General features: G+C 39.1%; 1 protein-coding gene across 2 annotated transcripts in view; it reads right to left on the bottom strand.

Moving 5' to 3' along the window:
- adcy9 (adenylate cyclase 9) overlaps positions 1-14538 on the bottom strand; it is a 32086-nt gene extending 17548 nt beyond the window's left edge. Inside the window, exon 1 of one of the 2 annotated variants that reach the window (XM_011478182.3) lies at positions 11396-14538. In XM_011478182.3, coding sequence (XP_011476484.1) covers positions 11396-13172 — 1777 coding nt within the window. In that variant the 5' untranslated portion in view covers positions 13173-14538. The remainder of the gene's footprint in view (positions 1-11395) is intronic. The other variant, XM_011478180.3, reaches the window with a different exon arrangement.
- Between the last annotated feature and the right edge of the window lie 4988 nt (positions 14539-19526).

Genomic DNA, 19526 nt, shown 5'->3' with positions numbered 1-19526 from the left:
CATCTGTCCAAAGTCTTTAACTCGTGCTGGCCTGCACACCTTTCAGATTCTGTGCTCGCAAGGCCTCCGTCCTTCACAGCACAGAGCGGCCACGGTTTGCTGGCTGAGAAGTAGATACAGTTGAAATCCCTCCAAAATCTTCTGACATCCACGCCTCCCTCTGTTCAGTGGCCTGTATTTTCGGCCTGTTTGTCAGTCTCACTATGGCTCAATGTCTCTCGCATCCCTGCTTCCTCTTTGTCTGCCATCCAACAGTCCTCCAAGTTTCTTTGTATTCAAGTGAAAATCCATTTGCTTCATTGCAGCCCTGGCATGCAGAGTCGTTTGCAGAAAAACTTGCCCCAGCTAACATCATCTTAAAAGCTCGCACTTACTTTTTTTCTTTCCATTTTTCTTTGCTCAAAACAGACCTCTGAATGTTGTCTCTTTCATGCTGACATAAATGGTTGCCCGTGGCTCTTTTTTAATTCCACGTTTTTCTCTAAACTGCAGTAATATATGCAAACAAGTAAATGTTTCTCCGAAAGAATTCTAAATACTTTGACAATCATATACAAACATGTCTTTCCTACATACGAGTTCTGGATGAAATGACCTCCAAACAGTTAGTTAAATGAAGACAACCTGCCCTATTTGAATGCATTTTTATATTTAGATCCTTATTGTTTGCTTGTAACTGAAATTCGATTTTTTTCACACATTCAAAAGTGTCACCCAGAGAGGCTATCGACCCGTTGCTATGAGCAGTCCTCTAGTATCGATTAAACAGTGACCACGTTTGAGGCTATGGGTGAATGATCAAAGCAAACGGCTGACTGAGACAAAACTCCTGTTTCTCCCTCACGCACGCAACCTTTTCTCCATTTGATAGAGAGTTATTGTGAGTCACAGCAGCAGGCCGTCAACACAAAGACCTCATCCTTTTGAGCTTTTTAAGTGCAGTAAGAAAAGAAAAAGCAAGACGAAAATGTTTAATAGCGTTACGGAATACAAAAGGATGAAAGAAAAAAGCTTAAAAAAGAAAAATTCTAAGAGAGACAGAGCCTAAAGTAAACTCAGCAGAGACTATATAGTCCTCAGCCAGATTTCTGTACAGAAACAAACCAGCATTTTCATAAAAATGTATTTACCAGAGTAAAAAACACACAACATGTTATTGTAAATGTAGATAAGATGCTCTAAATAAAATATGGACATTCAGTTAAATTCATCAGGATTCTGGAACAGGTCAAAAAGAAGAAAACTTATTAACAGCAAGGTTTTTTTTAAGTTTACCTACTAAGACTTCTGCACGCGTACATGCTTTCTCCATTTAAACATTTGCTGTGTCATGTAATGTGACGCATTTGGATGTAGCTTTGGAACAAACAAAACCACAAATTCCTTTTTTTGCTATGGTAAGCCAAAAGAGAAGCAGACTATGTATTTCATTAGGATGCTTTTTTCTTATTACGTTTTTTTTAAATTTAGGATGATACTCATAATAGAGGAGTTTTAAATTAACGCTTAAACAAGGCAAAATTTCATCCGCTTGCAACTGATGGTTGTAAATACTTGATTATCTGCAGACTCGTTCATTTTCTAAGACATAACTGACGACCAGAGAAGTCATTTAAAGGACAGTCTGATAATAAAAAATGAGGCTGGTATTATCACGAATGTCACCTTCAATTCCAAAAGAGAGCTGTTCATTCATGACGCCATCAAACACGACAGGCCTGTGTTCAATCCTGCATGTTATTTGTGATTTTTGTTGACAAAAAAACATGGAATGAGGTTTTTATGCACTTAAACTCAATGTTTACCCCCACTCCCCCCCAAAAAATAACAAACTGAGTCATAATCTTACCACAGCACACACATCAATGGCCCCTCTGAGATGACCTAGTGGCTTAAAAATGTGACAAGTCAATATTTGCCTTCCTGGGTAACTTTGTTTCTTCCGCAACTTCAGTTTAGATTCTGACTTGCCTTTTTTTCATAGATTTTTTTTAAAATTAATGATTATCTGATAAATTTTGTTTCTATTTTTTTGTCTGTGATGCGGATATAAACTCACACAAGAGAGGGATTTATCATTCAAAAGGTTCAAATGAAATTATCCTGAATAGAGGTCAAGGGGATGAACTGAAGAGCCAATTACTTCACTAAGTCAAACAATCTTTATAAGTTAAAACAGTCCAGCTGACCATGTTTGAAGTGTCTGATGTTCTGTACACTTCAAACCAATTGTGATAAAATATGATTTTCTATAAATTACAGAACAAAACGAAAATACAGTTTTTTTCCTTATGAATCACCTTAATTGCTAGCTGTTTGTTATTGAACAAATTGTGGCTTTTTTCCCCCCCATGTGAACTCAGGAGTCAGAGTTTTTTTTCTAAACAGACTGAATATATACAAACCACGTTAAAAGGAATGATTTTATCATTAAATGTAACACAGGAAGGGCGTGTATGACGAGTTTTGCAATATACTTCCTCAGTTTTGGAAAAATAAATAAATAACTAAAGCTCGTCTGAGGCACACAGAAAAATACCCCATCCTTCAGGCTGAGCTGCTAATGATAAAACACAAAAACACAAGAGATAGGCCTACACTTCTACAGCATGCCCAAACCTGTGGTGCGTATAGCAGTAGGCACGGGCTGCTCTTCATCTTCACTCATTCATAATGCATACGAGCATTTATTACACGCTCCCTTCTGCTGCACACTCCAACCAGGCACTACAGCCCACAACCATAAACTGAGTGGGACTGCCTGCCTGTGTGGGTGTTTGCCGTTATCGCCCTTAAACAGCAAAATTAAGTGTCCATGACAGAGGTCTGTGCAGTGGACAGAGTAAGACGTGGTTGGATGTCACCTTAAGCGTGAGCTCCATCTGTCAGCGTCAGTAAAGGCAAGCGCGAGGCTGTTTAGAGGAGCGCTGGCATTTTCTGTACCCTTGATCGCAAAGGAAAGGGGCTCAGAAGGCATCGGTGACTCATGAAAGCTATTCATCAGCACAGCTTCCTTTAGTCCAAACACAACACACACTATACCAGAAGAGATCTAAAGGGAAAAAAAACACTTACTCAGTGACATGAGGAGAGCTTTACTTGCACTTTTTCCAGTGTTTACACCTATTTGAGTGGCAATGAGCAATTTGTATCTGTGAAGGAGTCTGCTCCTAAATGACCCGCTGAAGGGAAATTGCGACACTTCTATCTTTGTCTGTAGGACTTTCCTCAACAAAAATCTGAAAGTCAACAATTGATTAGTCAAGTCCATTTGACCCCCTTTCTGCAAAAGCTAGAGTTCTAACATCTAAAATGGGCCAGATGACTTGTCCATTTCAATAGGCTGTTGCCATGGCAATTAGCCTTTGCACGCCCAGAGATGAAATAAAGAGTATGTGCAGGTTTTTGTGCGTGTTGCTGCAGATGCGAAATGTCCTTGCAGTGAAGTGCAGGTGCACTAAAAGCCCTGTTTCACAATCCTTAAGAAGCAGCACTCTTCAGACTCCTGCTTGCATATTTACATCTCAACTCCTAGCTTTTGTGTTTTCAGGTTTATTTCCATAAGACATAGGAGACATGTTTCTTTCAAACTATAAACGGCTTTGTTTGTGTCTGTAAGGAGTTCCTGTTGTTTCCGAGGTGATGAGGTTTACTTGAGTCCTTGTTTTGTCCCGCAGGGAAAGTGTACAGTTAACATGCTTTTGTCCGGGGTGTTTATTTATTAGTCTACAAGCTGTTCTCTTGTCTCACGTGCTTCAAGGACAACGCGGTCTAAAGCGTCTTGTCCAAGGACACACGACAGTTTCTGTTGAGGGCAGAAATTGAACCATCAGTTCCTTAGTCTGGTAGGGTAATTATTATCACCTATTGGGCATTCATTTCCTCCATTCCTTGCTAACAGCCTCTTTGAGTTGTATAGCTGTTAACAGAAATGTCTGTCATGGGTCACCTACAAACATCAGAACACAGCATCGACCCATTTCATTACCATAACAATCATTAAACCGACTTTTCAAAGAAAGCTAACAGAGCGGCTTTAACACCAAGGTGCAGTCCATTTCTCCGTCTCACTGAGTTTGACACCGTTGCCCTTAGTCTAATGCTGTTTTACAGTAAGACATTTGCACAAAGTAGCATTAAAAGTACAAATGTTTACAAGCTCAAAATCTTACAGTCTGCCTAAAGCTACATTCACACCGTCCTCAGCAATGCATGTTCAAACAACCACTTTCAATTAAAAAAGTCTATGTAAATGCACATTAACATGCATTTAGGGCTTACATCTTAAAAAAACTTGTGTTCATGCGTAGCTACACAAGTTTCAATGATCGTTTTTGGGCTCTACGAACGAAACGCACGGCCATTGAACGTGCGTAGCAAGTTAATCCAGGTCGACCTTTGGCCAATCTGGGACTCGTATTTGGTATTGACCAATCGATGGTGTTGCTTTTAATTCACCAAAATGTCAAATCGTTTGAAAATGAATCATGGAGGAGAATTTGATGATTGCGGTTTGTGCCTGGCTGGGATTATATGACACCAAGTCTTTCATATATCGAAAGAAAGAAAAAGCCTGCAGCAAGATTTGCACTGCTTCGACATTTCACACCAAGCCTCTTCCGACTGTAGGTGGTGAACATGTACGAAAAAATAGGAGAGAAAGAAGAAGAAGAAGAAAAATAAAAATAAAAAGAAAAAGAAGCCCCTCCCTGCGTGTCCAGTGTGAACACCACGGAGTAAACGAGCTTTTGCCGCCTTCTTGATCGCGCACCAAATGTCCGGAGTGTATGTAGCTAAACTGATCCCACCAGCATAAAATTAAGACCTGAATTCTACCGACTCCCTTTGGATGGAAATTGCTGTGGTCTATAAACCGTTTTACCTATCAATACTTCCAATTTAGCCTTTGCTCTAATTAAGATTTACATCATTTACATTTTTCAACCTAATGGTCCCATGTTTAGAGTAAACCAAGCAGTCATACAGTGAGCTCAGAGGAACTGGTTTTCCTTAGGTTCCAGTTCAATAAGATTTGATACCAATCTAGACATGTGGGAGAAACTAAAACATCTTGAGTTTAGGTGTCACACTATCTCAGTAAAACACTTTCTGTTGCTTACTGTGCAATGCACAATTAGTGTGGATTTATCTAGAATAAGCACAAGCTTTACAAAACTGCTGAGCCACTGTTTCACAAGGTGGCTAATCTACACAATCACATCTATAAAACCACAGCTTATCACAGCATTACACACCTTCAACAGCTCTCTTTTTCTATGACTGAGTGTTGGTGCGTTGCAAACTTGTTTAGAAGGGCAAAAAAGATAGAAATTGATATGAAATTGCTGCGGGCTTCAGCGTCATGCTTCTCTGAGCCATAATGCGTGGTGAAAAAAAAAAAATCAAAGAGCTGTGCATTGCAGTGTGATGTATTACACCATTACTCTCCAGGTGGAGGTGTAATCTACTGTGCAGCGAAAAGGTGCTCCAGTCAAACCTTGGTCACTGTGATTCAATATTGCAGTCTAGGGCTCTAACTGGGTGCTTCGCTCTTTTCGCAGCCTCTGTGCAGCTGTCCAATCATATTAAACTCCTAAAACCTAAGGCAAAAAGGCCACTACAGAGCTCAGAGAGGATTTTAGCAGTAATCCTATTATCTGCTTACTACTCATTTAATTGTACACAAACGTTGTTGCAGCTTTTACCATATCCATGCACATACATGTCTGCTGAAGGTTTTCTGCCTCTTTTTCTGTTTCTACAGGTGGGCTGAATGCTGTGCGTGCAAACTGATTTGAGATGGAGAGTCTAGACAGAAATTTTGATTGCTGGCAGCTGAGTTCATATAAGGAGGCAAAAGTCAACCTATTTAAGATTTTGTCAAGTGCTGCAGAGTGGAAGACACGGAGCATCAGCAAATGTCGATCTCTACATTAACACCGGACATGTGACGCACTTTCAAAAATTCTGTCAATTAAAAGGGACGTCATTCATTCATCACTCCCAAATCCAAGTTCCTGATTGGTCAAAGTTCGACCTGGTTTGATTTCCGCATTCAATGATCATAGAGATTGAAAACGATTGTAGAAACTTGCATTACGATGCCTGAACGCAAGAGTTTGGAACGCAGAAGCCCGACAATCTTATTTACACTCATTTACAACGACTTTACATTAAAAGTGGTCGCTTGAACACACGTTGCCGAGGAAGGTGTGAACATAGCTTAAGAGTAACAAGTTCAAAACTGCTTATTTTTCTACCACAAAACCAAAATCTTGTCACATGTTTTCTGTAAGTATGACAATTTGTTAGACAACAAGCATTTTACATCAAAATAAAAAAAATGTTTTTGTTAAATGAAGTTTTGATTCTTTTGTTTTCTTCTTTGTGAACACCTCACCCACACACACATTTTGAACCAGAACCTGCATCCTAGTAGGTGTAGCGCTGTGCCAAGTTGTTACCAGCATCTTCACACTATGATAAAGCAAGTTCATTCACAACTCAAACAAAGATTACCCTACCAGCTTGTAGAGGGAAGCATGCTGCTTGTGCATTACTCTATAGAGAACATGATGTCACAAACTTTACTTTTCTGTTCTATATGAAGCCTCAGTTCGAACTCGGGTTCAGCTGTTTGTCACTTGTGAGTTCATATCTAACCGCTTTTATAGGACTGAGCCTCTGGCACATATTGTAGAACAGAACAGCCCAGGCGGACTGCAATGTTAAAAGGGACAGATATGCAAATGTGAAAGAAAATCTCAGAAAATACAGAAATATTACAACATTAAAGCAAAGATACCATCATTATGTCATCACTTTTGCCAACTGTGGATCTTAAATGCGACAGGACAGCAAATTCAATTCATCATTTTTGTCAACCATGACAGACATCCTCTTGTTTTATGCGCATAACATCCTCTGATCTCCATTTTTCTTTGACATCTAACCCACATAAAAGCGTTTCTCGTCCTTTTTTTAAAAATAAAACAAAGCCAGGACAGTCTGTATGAATATCATTTACTCATTACGCCTGACTGGAAGGCAGCTGATGTAATTGAGGGTCAGGATAACATCCGGTCAGTGTGAGAAGATACGGAGATGGGGAATTACTAACATTAATCACCTTAGCCAGGGAGATTAATTAGAAATTCACCACAAGGCAAGAAAGGAAAGTGATTTCAGCAGGATTCTGTTTAACTGCACGACTTTGTTATGATAATACGTAACAGTTACAACTTAAAACATCTCCACCTTGATGAAGTCATGAAAATAGAGTATGGTGCCACACAATGAGCCGTCATGCAGAGATGCATTTTCTTGCATATTTACTTGACACTAAACTCATGCGGAGAACTTTACTGCAGAATAATATACTAAAAAAAACTGTAAATAGATGATATGCGTGTAGTTGAGGTACTAAATATGTTTTCCCATCAGGAATAGATGTGTTTACCTGCACATAAGTAACAAAAATATAGACTTTCTGCTTTTCAGGTTTATTAAACGTTAACAAAATCTCTGGTTTGGACATATTGGAAACTTAGCCTCCCAACTTTTGTTCTTCTGTGAGATAATCCTGGATATTTGAGTTTATAAATGCAAGGGATGCAACGATTCTCTTTCCCCACAATTCGGTTTAATGGTGTAACATACAGCTCAAGTTTCGATCTAAAAGTGTTGTATCCTTAGCAAATGCCATAACCAAGTTCACTGTCTGCTTCCGACATATGCACGAACCACGCTGACACCTCCCACTCAACTGGCACTTAGTTAGGGAGTGGTAACTTGGTTCTTGCTATCAATGTAAAGCACAAATATGTAAACAATAATCTCTAACACTGCCAACTGGATTCTGATGGGTGAAAACCAAACCTGAATGCAGTTTAGCTGAATGCATTGTTAGCTTCACCTCCCTCCCACTCATAAACACCCCCAAATTACAAACAGATTTAAATCAAAACAGTCGATAAAACAAAAGAAATCCATCCCTTAAGGGAGTTTTCACCAATACAGAATATAAAATAAATTTTAGAAGTTTTTGACACCATGCTGTACATAGTTTTATCATTGGTGTAGAGTCAATGGGAAATCGCTCCCTCTTTAAACAGCATATTGTCATTTAATATTCAACAATTTATTTTTTTTACTGGTTGGCATCATATTTGGGACTGGAAAGTGAGGGCTTCAACGTATAAAATTGGTCTGATAATCTGCAGATTCCTGATTATTAAAGAGATTTTTAAGAATGGTTTATTCAATCTTCAAATTATATTACAGTTTTATAGTTTTTCCTTCTTCTGAATTGCTTTGCAAACTTTTCTAACAATCCTTGTGTAAATGTGAAAGGTAGAAACAGTGTGGAACCTGTCCATTAATGCAGGGCGGCAGTTTTAAGATCAAATAAATAAATAAATAAAGAAGCTGTCTGAGTCAAGAATAAATTGCCTTAAAGCAGAAGAAATGCTGTCAGAGCAAGTAAGTTGCAAGCAGCAAAGAGGACCTACATTACCTGCATAGTGTAAGCCATTAAGCCCAAAGTAGCATAAATGTCACAATGCTGTTTACATACTTTCATTTATATTTCATCTACAGTATTTATAGTTATTAGACAAATCTTAAGTGAACTACATCTAAACTTTTACTGGGTTTTATCCGTTTGTAAAAATTGTTTCTCAAAGAGAAGAAAACTGTGTTAGATCTATTTTTATGGTTTCTGCACAATAATCATAACAAGCATGGCAGGTACCATCACTCTGCATTAAGCGCCAAGTAAAAAAACAGACAGGTACTTTCCAGGGAATTGGACTAAACATAGAGCACCATTCCAGTAAAGGAAATGCACTAAACAACACGATGTGAAATTGTGTGCTGCCCACACACACACACACACACACACACACACACATGCATGGATTCACACAGAAAAGGCTTCAGTATGTGAACCATTTCAGATTGAAAAGTGGGGCATATTACTCAGTCCTCCCAGAGGATTAAATGGGCATGATTATCTTTTTTAATTTTCCAAATTACAGCTGCTAATAATTTATTAACCAGACCACTCAGGCTGTTTTTTTTTCAACTTCACCCTTATATAAAAGTATTTTTTTCTCCACTTTGTGGCACAGAAACTGAAATTATCTGAGCAAAGGTTCAAAGATGATTTTTTTTAATAAACAATTACTGTATTTTTTTGGCTTATAAGTAACTCCAGCGTATGAATTGCAGCTGTCAAAAAAATGCGTAATAATAAAAAAAAAAAAAAAATAAAAAAAATTGCACCGGAATAGAAGTTGCACTTTCTGGAGAATTTTTTTGAACAAAATACAGGAACAAGAACAGAGATTTTCTCTTGAAAGGGAAATCATAAAATGGGAGCAGATAATAATAGACTAAATACATGTACGCTTCATTACGGTAACACATTGATGCCTATTATATTTAATTTATGAAACATAGGAGGATTATAGTATTTTAGCACAACATATGAACAAGTATTCAATTTAGTTTATCAGAAATTTGCCTCTGTTGGCGCGGAGTAGGCTTTCCCATCATCCCTTTGTTTACATGTTCTCCTTCTAGTTTACAGACCCTCACAACCCCAAGCTAACTTTGCAACAAAAATGGCGAGCAATATGGGAGTTATATAGCCATAAAGGTTTGAGTTGGATGCCAGCTCAAATGAGGAAAATGAAAACGTACATGGATCTATTTGTCTGCAAGTGGATCCATCGTAATGGAGCAGAGCGGGGAGCTTGTTGCCTGCAGATTGAATTAAAGATTGGGTCTTTAACTAACCATAATTCTTTTTTTTTTTTTTACCATTTTAATGAGTTCCATAGATTTTGGTTTTATATCCCAACTTTGTTGTTGTGTTTAGTTAATCACATTTCTCTTTAATTCTAAATCACAGCTTCAACCAAGGGGAACAGCCCACTGACCATGTCTGCTCTTCAAGTAAACCTCTGCAACATAAAAAAAACAAAGTAGAAAAACATTCAAAACCTTGCACCTATGCATCAGACAAGAAAATTTACAGTAGCAAATGCGGTTCATGAAGCATCAGATACCAATTAAAAAGACAGGCCATAACTGATGACAGCTGCATTGTTACCCGTGTCTTCAACACAGCAATTTACTTCAGGCAGCAGGCTCCGAACCCGGCTCGGATCCATGCCTGGCTGCAATGTTAACTCAGATGATTTACAAAGATGGAGACAGATAGCCAAGGGAATTTTACAGCACTCTGGAGCAACTGTCTCTTGACAGCCAGTTTTCTTACCAGCACAGAAAATCTACAGGGAGAGGATCTTCATGGGCGTCTAACTACACGTGAAGGCGGGGTGATAAAAGACAGAAAAAAGCCCTCAAGAACAAGAAGTAGACTGAAACAGAAGAGGTCAGCTACATTAAGAGACACACATTCATCTTTCCAATAGAAAACAGGAGCAACAGGACTAGTCCTCCTACATTAATCTAAGAGATGAAGAGAAAAAGCAGACCTATAAATCATTATGACTGGCCTGTAAACAAAACACTTCTACACTATTCTTTAGCTGACAGAATGAGCCAATACTTCTTTGAAAAAGTCTAGTGGGTGTGTTAAGGAAAAGAAATCTGAATGTATGCATTCCAAATTATTCATGTGCACACTTAAATTGCTAGTGTGTGCAAACTCTCGGCTCCTTCTAATCCTTGTCAAAAGTGCAGCGGTCAAAATCAGACAAGCAGTCTCCAGGCAGAATTATCCGGAATGTTAATGCAAAAGGGCAGGTGAGCACCATCTGCACTACCTTTAGTGGGATGCAGTCACTTCAGTTTCAATGAAGGATAATGGATCGGCCAGCTTCCAATGACAAAAAAAGACCCATTAAACCCACATTTAGTCCGTCTTGAGTGATTTGCATGAATGTATAAAAAGCTGAATGAAGCCGTTTGGAGGCAGTAAAGAGGTAAAGAAGATGCTGCAGGCGAGTCTCATTTAGACAAAGTGACATGTATTAGGTTGTGAGGCAACCTTTGATGTTTGGGGAAGGTTAAGAGAATGGAACACATTGGGGACGTCTGGAGGACGGTGTAATTGAGTGAAGAAAAAAAGGAAGGAACTGAGTGGCAGGAAGGATAGGGAAGATGGTGCCTAAAATGTGATTCGTGCATCTAGTACAAACACCAAAGATATGACTGATAACAAACTCAGTCCCCTGCCAGCACTTCAAACACAACTAAGATAAGTGGTGCTTGAACCTCACATCAACCTCGATAAAGTAAATGATCTGCTTCAGTTCAGTTGATGTACTAGATACATTCCAAAACCTTCTTTTATTACACATAAATAAAAAAAATTCAAAATGAAACAAACATGGTTCTCACAAGACTTGTACAATTTTCTTACCTTTGAGTTGATCCGCCACCACACTTGGTCCAATCCTTTCAACAACCTGTCCGTCTTCACGCCGGTACCGGTCATCCAGGAACTTGGCGGTAGCCTGTGATAAGTGGACCTTTCCAGCCACTCCCAGCTGCTCCATCAGATTGGCCAAATTAACGTCATTTGACCAAACGTCAAACTTGAAGCGCTTCATGCCCAGGATGCCACACAGCACCGTGCCAGTGTGAACCCCCACCCTCATGTTGACCATTTCCCTCTTCTCCTGGCAGAACTGCTCAATCGCCTGAATCATGCCTAAGCCCATCTCTACGCAGCAGTAGGCATGATCTGGTCTGGGTTCTGGACATCCGGCTACACAGTAATAGCAGTCTCCTAAAGTACTGATCTTTTCACACCCCGTGATCTCACAAAGTCTATCAAAACGCCCAAACAAGTCATTCAAAAGCCCCACAAGGGCATGGGCAGATTTGTTGGCAGACATTTTAGTGAAGCCCACGATGTCTGCAAAGAGGATGCTGACTGGCTCCATCCGTTTCATGTTGAAGGGTCTGAAGATGATCTGGCCTCTTGGGATGGAGGTTTTCTTACGTTTGTTGCTTTTTGGGCTGGAGATGACGGCAGCTGCCCCACTTGTGGAGTATCGCTTTGCAGAGTTATCCCCAATGTCCTCGTCGCTCTGCTTCATCAATTCATCAGCCACAAGTCTGGGCATGACAGAATGGATCATACGCTCCTTCAAAGCCTTCTCCACCTCCAGATCTTTGCCATGCATGATGGCTTGTCCCACTTTAAGAAAAGTGCTGCGTGATCGCACCTCAGACATGATGAATAGATGCATCCCAATGGCATGAGCGCAGAGATGGAGCAAGGCTTTGGCTGGTCCCAACCATGTTAATGTCGCCCACTCTGAGCTCTGGTCTCCATCTACCTGGCTCAGGTGCATCCAGCCCAAACTCTCAAAAACCACAGAGTAGAGTAACCCAAGCAGTACAGAAGCGTACAGTCGGACATGCAGAACGCTGTACAGCAATAGTAGAACTTCAATGCAAAGGGAAAAGGTGCCTACAGGAGATAGACACCGGGTTATGGTCAAATTACCCACAGATGCATCAATGGAATGGTTGTAGAATGTCTCCACAACACTAAATTCTTCCACATCTTCTTTGAAGCTAAATGTCTGAATCTGGGGAGCCAGGGTCAGGATGAATGTTACAAGAATGAGCAGCAGCGATGCCTGATTGTAGCAACGAGAGTAAAGCCTGGTGAAAGTTAGAAGAAAGATAAGAAAACAGAAAATGAAGAAAGAAGCGATGGGAAGAAGAAACACCACCCTGTCACAGCGGGAAGGGTTGGCAGCAAAGTACAATCCCCAAAGAAAGGCAGCAGCCGCCAGGTAAAAGAGCACATAGCGGAAGCGCCGCTGGGTCTGAGGAAAACAACGTTCCCTACAGGCCTCCTCTAGGATAGAGGAGTCAAACTTCGGATCCCAGAAATGGCCTGCAGATCTCTCGAAAAGTTGAGGCATCTTCCTTTGAGCTCGAAAATTCTTGACCACTGTCCTCTTCATTCCAGACTCTCCAGAGCTGCAGCTGGAAGAAATGCTATATTTGCAGTGCTTGGCTCCCACGATAAAGCCTCCTCCGATTGAACCCAGCGGCCCAATTCCATGCTTGTGCTTGACACTGCCGCCAATTTTCACTGAGACTCCCCCATCTCCACTGGAGTTACAGCTCACCTCTGTGTGGTGAGGCAGCAACTGCTGATGTTGGGGTGATGCCATGTTGGGTCTTTCTCTATCCAGGTCTCAAAAACGATGAAAAAGGCACAGTCATTTACATGAAAACATGGATGAAAAAGTAAGGCAAAGTGTGCAGACTATAGCAGGGCATTGAGAGAAGCGTGAAACAGAGCACAAACAAAAACATGAGGGGTTTTGGCTGTAGCAAGGCAAGCAGACCATCCAGGGTTTTTGAGTAGTTCATTATTGCACCTCTTGACGTCAATGCCTGCATTCCTCTACATTCCCGTCTGTTTTGAAGCACTTGAGACGGCAAGGTTTACTTGCAGTGCACTCTGTTCCAGTCCAAGTCAACTCAGCAGCCCACACTTTGCTTTGCTCATTGGAAAAATTTTGAAACACTGCCTCAAATAGAAAGTAGAGTTAAAAAAAAAGTACCGAATAATTTGGGAAAAGGGAGGCGTCACCATATATCCTCATAAAACAGTTAATACTTTTTCCAGTCTGTTCTATTATTATTGCCTCTTTGTGTCACTTCATTTCCATGGAGCATAAACAAAAATATTTGCAGAACAAGACCTTTTTTGTGTATAAAACAGAGCAAAAGGCATATAAACCATAGTCAACAACAACAAAAAATATTTATATTAGGAAGACTAGTGTAAAAAATGGTTTCGAGGCTTAAGAAAAAACCCACATAATCATTCCCATAAGGCCTGGTTGGAACTGTAGGTATAAAAACTGACTAGGGTTTTCATTCCAAACCCTCCAGTGTCCACAAAGTCGCAGGTTTCGAAAAAAAATGTGTGGATTTATTGCTGCAATTTCAGTTTCAAAATTGCATCAATGCCTCTTTGGTATAATCCAGTCACACCACATGTCACCAACCTAGATTGTCCCGCGTGCGTCCACAGGAAGGAAAAGGGGAGGGGGGAAAGGAAAAGGCAGGCGAGGAAGAGGTCTGCTGCTCCTTCTGTTAATTTGGAAAAAAAAAATTAAAAACTTTGACAGCCTGGTCTCCCTTTGAAAAAGCCAGACGGGTGCAGGTGATTAAAGGGCCCCCCCTCCCTCTCTCTGCATCCTCCCCCCCACACCTCAGTCTCACAGGTTAAGGCAGAGCGCCGCTTTGATCCAGACACTTTGATCGACCTGGAAGGAATGAGGGGGGAAACGTTGTCATAACCCCCCCTCCAAATAATCGCTCCACCTTTAATCCGAGACTAATGTGACAGTTTCGCCCCACGTGCCGTCCACACAGCCACCACAACTCGTCGTCCAACCATTTTGAGCACGAGGTTCAGCTGAAATGCTCCGCGCGCTTTCCGAGCTCGTGGACGAATGTCAGCAGGAGGCAGACACCACCATCTTCTGCAAGCAACCGGGAGAAGTGACTGTGGGCGTGTGTGTGTTAGTGTTTGTGTGTGAGCGACGGAGAGGGAGAGAGAAGGAAAGACTGTATCCGCTTTGGCTTTTCACAATAAAACTCCTTTGTGCTCAATTACATGGCAGCAGGGGCGTGTCTATATAGGATGGGCCAATATGGATTAATTAGTTATAATAAATGTAATCGGATATTTTGTATAAGGTTTTTGTAGACCAATTTTAGCCAGGAATGTCCAATCAAAAAAATGTAAACAAATATTGGCACAATCTCTTTCAATGGTTATGTTCTAAAATCTTGGGTCAGATTATTTACTTATCAGGTAGAGTTTTGGACATAAAGTCTCCTAAATGTGAAGAAACCATTTCAAGCATTCACCAACACAGCGGTTGTGTGTAAACATTTAATTTTGTTGTAAAACTGTAAGAATGATATTATTATAAGTTGTTTAATTTATGTTGCAGACTAGCAACCTGTTAAGGGTGGAATGAATGGTAAATGGTGTATACTTATATAGTGCTTTTCTACCTACAAGGACAAAGTGCTTTGCAGTCACACACAGGTGCCTGCTTACCACCAGAGGCAAGGTGCAGTTCAGTGTCTTGCCCAAGGACACTTTGACTCATGGGCGTTAAAGGTGGGATTTGAACCTGGTGTTCAAGGCGGGATTTGAACTTGCAATCTTATGATCATGGGTTGACTGCCCTACCGCTGCACCACGGCCACCCCGTTAAGGGTGGATCCCGCCTTTGCCCAACAGTAGACGGTTGGCTCAACAGGTTCAGAAGGTGGATGGATGGATGTTGCATGTGTTGCATTGATAGTGCATCTAACCACAGTATAAGGCTTTTTAGGTATTTTTGGCCGTAAACAAATAATAACTCCCAAGTTTACTGGATACCTCAGAATCTTAAACCAAAATCCTTTTTACCTCAGTTTTAAATTCAGCCTTATTATAGTTCAGGTGCGCTTTGTGAACCAACAGGTAGTGTATTTATTGCACATTTAGACTGCTTCTTATCAATATCAACATTTTTTATTAATTCCTAAAACACAACAGTTGCAGTTTCATAATTGAAGTAGCAAAAATAAATAAATAAATGAAAACCCTTTAAAATTGTTTTTCAATAAATGGGCTTTATCCAGATTAGTCTTAATCCTTTTTTTACAGTGTGCTTCTTTTTTACTTAATTTTTTGTTTTTACAAATTGGAAACATATTATGGTGTGAACACATGTAAACGTATGCAATCATATGTAAAATTAATTTAACTGTAGTTTTATTTTGAAAATCCCACTTTGAGCCCGATGTCACAAAGTAGAGGCGAGAAAGAGAAGAGGGGTGGGGGAGTTTTGTAAAACATAAAGGTTATGTGCTTGCCTTTTGATTGATGATTGACACAACACTTAAGTTGTTATAGTTAACAACAATACCCGGGAAAAACTGTGTCACACTCAGTCAGGTCTATATTTGCAATGAGGTGACACAGAAAGTGCACAGGCAGGAAAAGCCAAGTGTTAAGCTGAGAAAATCAGAACATCTCAAATAATGTACTCAAGTCAGAGTAGTATTACTTTATCATAACTGTGGTAATGTAAAAAAAATTACTGTAGGTATGGTTAAAAAAATATTTGAATTACAAAGTAACAACCCTTCACTTATATTATCTTTGATGAAAACCAAAACATTCATTAAGGTGTAGAAATAAATATAATATTGGACTTTTATCCACTGCACATCATGTCGTCTGAAACCAAATATCCAATATTTAAATTATATCTGATGATATAACTACACGACTTTAAAATAAGAAGTGATATTATTTTATTTTATTTGAAAAAGCAGTATTTTTTAAAAATTCACACTGTTTCTGTAGGTATTTGACTATGAGGTTCCATTTGTGCCAAAAACCTCATACTTGCATACAAACACAAATTTTCACCTCACAAATATTCTATCTGGAATAACATTTTATACAAACGCAAATCACTTTTCATAGAACAGTTGTTTCAAAATAAGATTATTTTTGTGTATCAATTATTTAACAACCAGGGCTTACTTTTAACTTATGAGGAATTTCTATTTAAATTTAACTTCCCTGTTCCCCCTTTAGAATATGTGTTTGGAGCTATTCCCTCTGGTGTATGCATGCATGCTGTTTAAATTCCAACACAGAGTTAATGTTGAGGAGCCTTTCCTGCTCTCTTCCATAAATACTCCTGTGGGGAAAATATGTCTGACTGGTTATCCCAGGAAAAACAATACATCCATAAGAACATTATTTCAAAAGAACATTGTTTCACTACCTCGTAGAATGTCTTATTGGTACATGTTTGTTGAAGATATTGCATGGAAGGAGATTTGGCAAACACCCAATACATTTTTAATCACCAATAAGGTTAAAGAAGTTACTTTTAAGATTATCCATAGTATTTACCCAGCTAAAATGTTTATTCAAAACAGATTTAGATTAAACATTGACACACTATAGTTTTGGTTGTAATTCCCCTGAAACAGTTATCCATCTTTTCTGGTATTGTTCCAAAGTTACAGTGTTTTGGCAGAAGATTTGTGATTTAATTAATGATAAAATTGATTCTTGTTTTGTTTTATTCTGGAAAGATGTCTTGTTGGGTCTAATATTAAAAATATGCAAAAGGACTCTGGTTTACTTTTAAATCTTTTACTCATTTTGGCCAAATTTCATATTCATAAATGTAAATTTTCTGGTAGAAAACCCTGTTTCACTGTATTCCTTTCTGATTTAAATCAGTATATCAACAGTATTCGAAATTCAGAGAAGCAAAAAGCAATCAGAACATTGTCTGTATGTGATAGATTTAGTATTTTCTTGTAGATTTTGGCTTATTTCAATTTCTATTCTTGTTCTCATGTTTGTTACATTTGTGTATTTGATATTTGCATTTGTTTTTTTTTTTATTGCATACCTAAAGTACATCCTTGTAAAATGGCATAATGTGCAATAAAGTTATTTAAAAAAAATAATAGTAATAATAATAATAATAATTTAGCAAGATTGAGGTAATTTGCTGTTTATTCCGGATCTACTAAACACTTCAAATGTCTTTCTTCACCTGAATATGTTTCTTTGCATTGTGTATTTTTTACAGGCATCTTGTCATGAGTAACAAAACCTAAAAGAAGTTTGACGAAGCCACTGGATTCTGACTAAAATCTCTTCCTGAATAAGTTTCTACCATTGAATTTATGTTCAGATAATAAAATCATTTTATGTCCCAACACATTTTGTCATCTGGAACTACTGAGTGATTTATCTTCAGATTATCCAGTCAGCTTTATTGAACTTGATAAATTTGAGAAGACGTTGTGTGAGTCTACACTTCAAGATTCATTTCATGCTGCTTCAGTTTTAGGTTTAATCAATAAACATGAGAAAGGTGCCACTGGGAGTCATGCATGCTTGTATCATCAGATTATCTTTATAGTTTTCACAGTTTTGTCTGCTTTGAAGCATCAGACATTTCAAGTTTTTTTTTAACCCTTGTGCTATCTTAGATGACCCCACCCTTACATTGACATGTTCTCCCTACCATGACAAAGGGGGATAAAGGTGGAAAGATTTCATGTAATCCATGGACACCAGTGAAGATCACAAATCATTGAAGGAAAAAGGTTCAGGACACTGTCTAGTGGGTCAAGATGACCCAACTCCCAATGTTAAAGTGCCTGGGATAGCACAAGGTACTTACTGCATTTTCTTCCGTTACTGTGTCTGCAGAAATGTTACCAGAAGTGCTTCTGTTTTTATGTTTTTGTCAAATTCTAGCAGACTTTCTGTCCACATAAAGTTTTCACCTTACAGTGAACCCAGTTTTTCCTCTTGGGACGTTTTTCTTTCGTGGTTGGGCTGGGTTGTGACATGTCTGCTTAATGGAGAGTGTTATTGGCTTTGGCTGGGTCACGGAAAGGCATTTTTTCTTTTTTTCTTTAAAGGTTCATGCAATCTTTCACTGCCTTTGTCCGGAGAGTTGTCTACAACTCAAAAATGCATTTGGTGCACGTGCAGCCATGCAATTCCTCATTTTTTTAGGGTCACAAGGATCTGTTGGAGCCCAACCCAGACCTCTCAGGCAAAACAAAACACACTGTACAGGTAAACATTCAGTCACAGAGAAACACTTCTTAACCCTTGTGCTATCTTAGATGACCCCACCCTTTCATTGACATGTTCTCCCTACCATGACAATGGTGGATAAAGGTGGAAAGATTTCATGTTATCCATGGAAACCAGTGAAGATCACAAATCATTGAAGAAAAAAGGTTCAGCGCACTGTCTGTCTAGTGGGTCTAGATGACCCAACTCCCAACGTTAAAGTGCCTAGGATAGCACAAGGGTCACTTAGCTTACATTGGAAACTGCTTGAAGAAAAACTGGTGGTCTTTGGTAGGTGTTGCAAAAGTTAACCTAGTTATCCTAGTTATCCTAGCAATCCTTGTGATCTTCACTGGTGTCCATGGATTACATGAAATCTTTCCACCTTTATCCACCTTTGTCATGGTAGGGAGAACATGTCAATGTAAGGGTGGGGTCACAGGATACCACAAGGGTTAAGTTGAAAATTTAATTTTAATCTACAAAATTTAAAGGTTAAGCCCCAAATAATATCAATTCTGGAGTGACTCTGACTACAGGAGTGAGTATTTTTGTTAAATTCATTGTAAATCTACTGTTTTAGTACATAAATATAATGTTTTTGTATTCTAAAATAGGATAAAAGGAATTCTGAAATGTTGCACAAAGCTCTTTCTTTTAAAAAATAGGCTTTCATCCTTCACACTTTAATTTTTAATGATAATATAAAAAAATGTCAAAAGATTTAAGGCACCTCTTCACATTGCAGTCCTTATCTCCGTTCAACTTGTTAGATTCAAAGTCACTTTACAGAACTCATGGCATCTCAAATAAAAATGCTATGGCTGCAAATCTGCACTGTTTTCAAAGCCAAAAGCAATTTCCAACGTGCTTTCCCCCC

The sequence above is a fragment of the Oryzias latipes genome, chromosome 8 (assembly GCF_002234675.1).
Source record: "Oryzias latipes chromosome 8, ASM223467v1".
Lineage (NCBI taxonomy): Eukaryota > Metazoa > Chordata > Actinopteri > Beloniformes > Adrianichthyidae > Oryzias > Oryzias latipes.
This window is presented reverse-complemented; position numbering and strand designations above follow the sequence as displayed.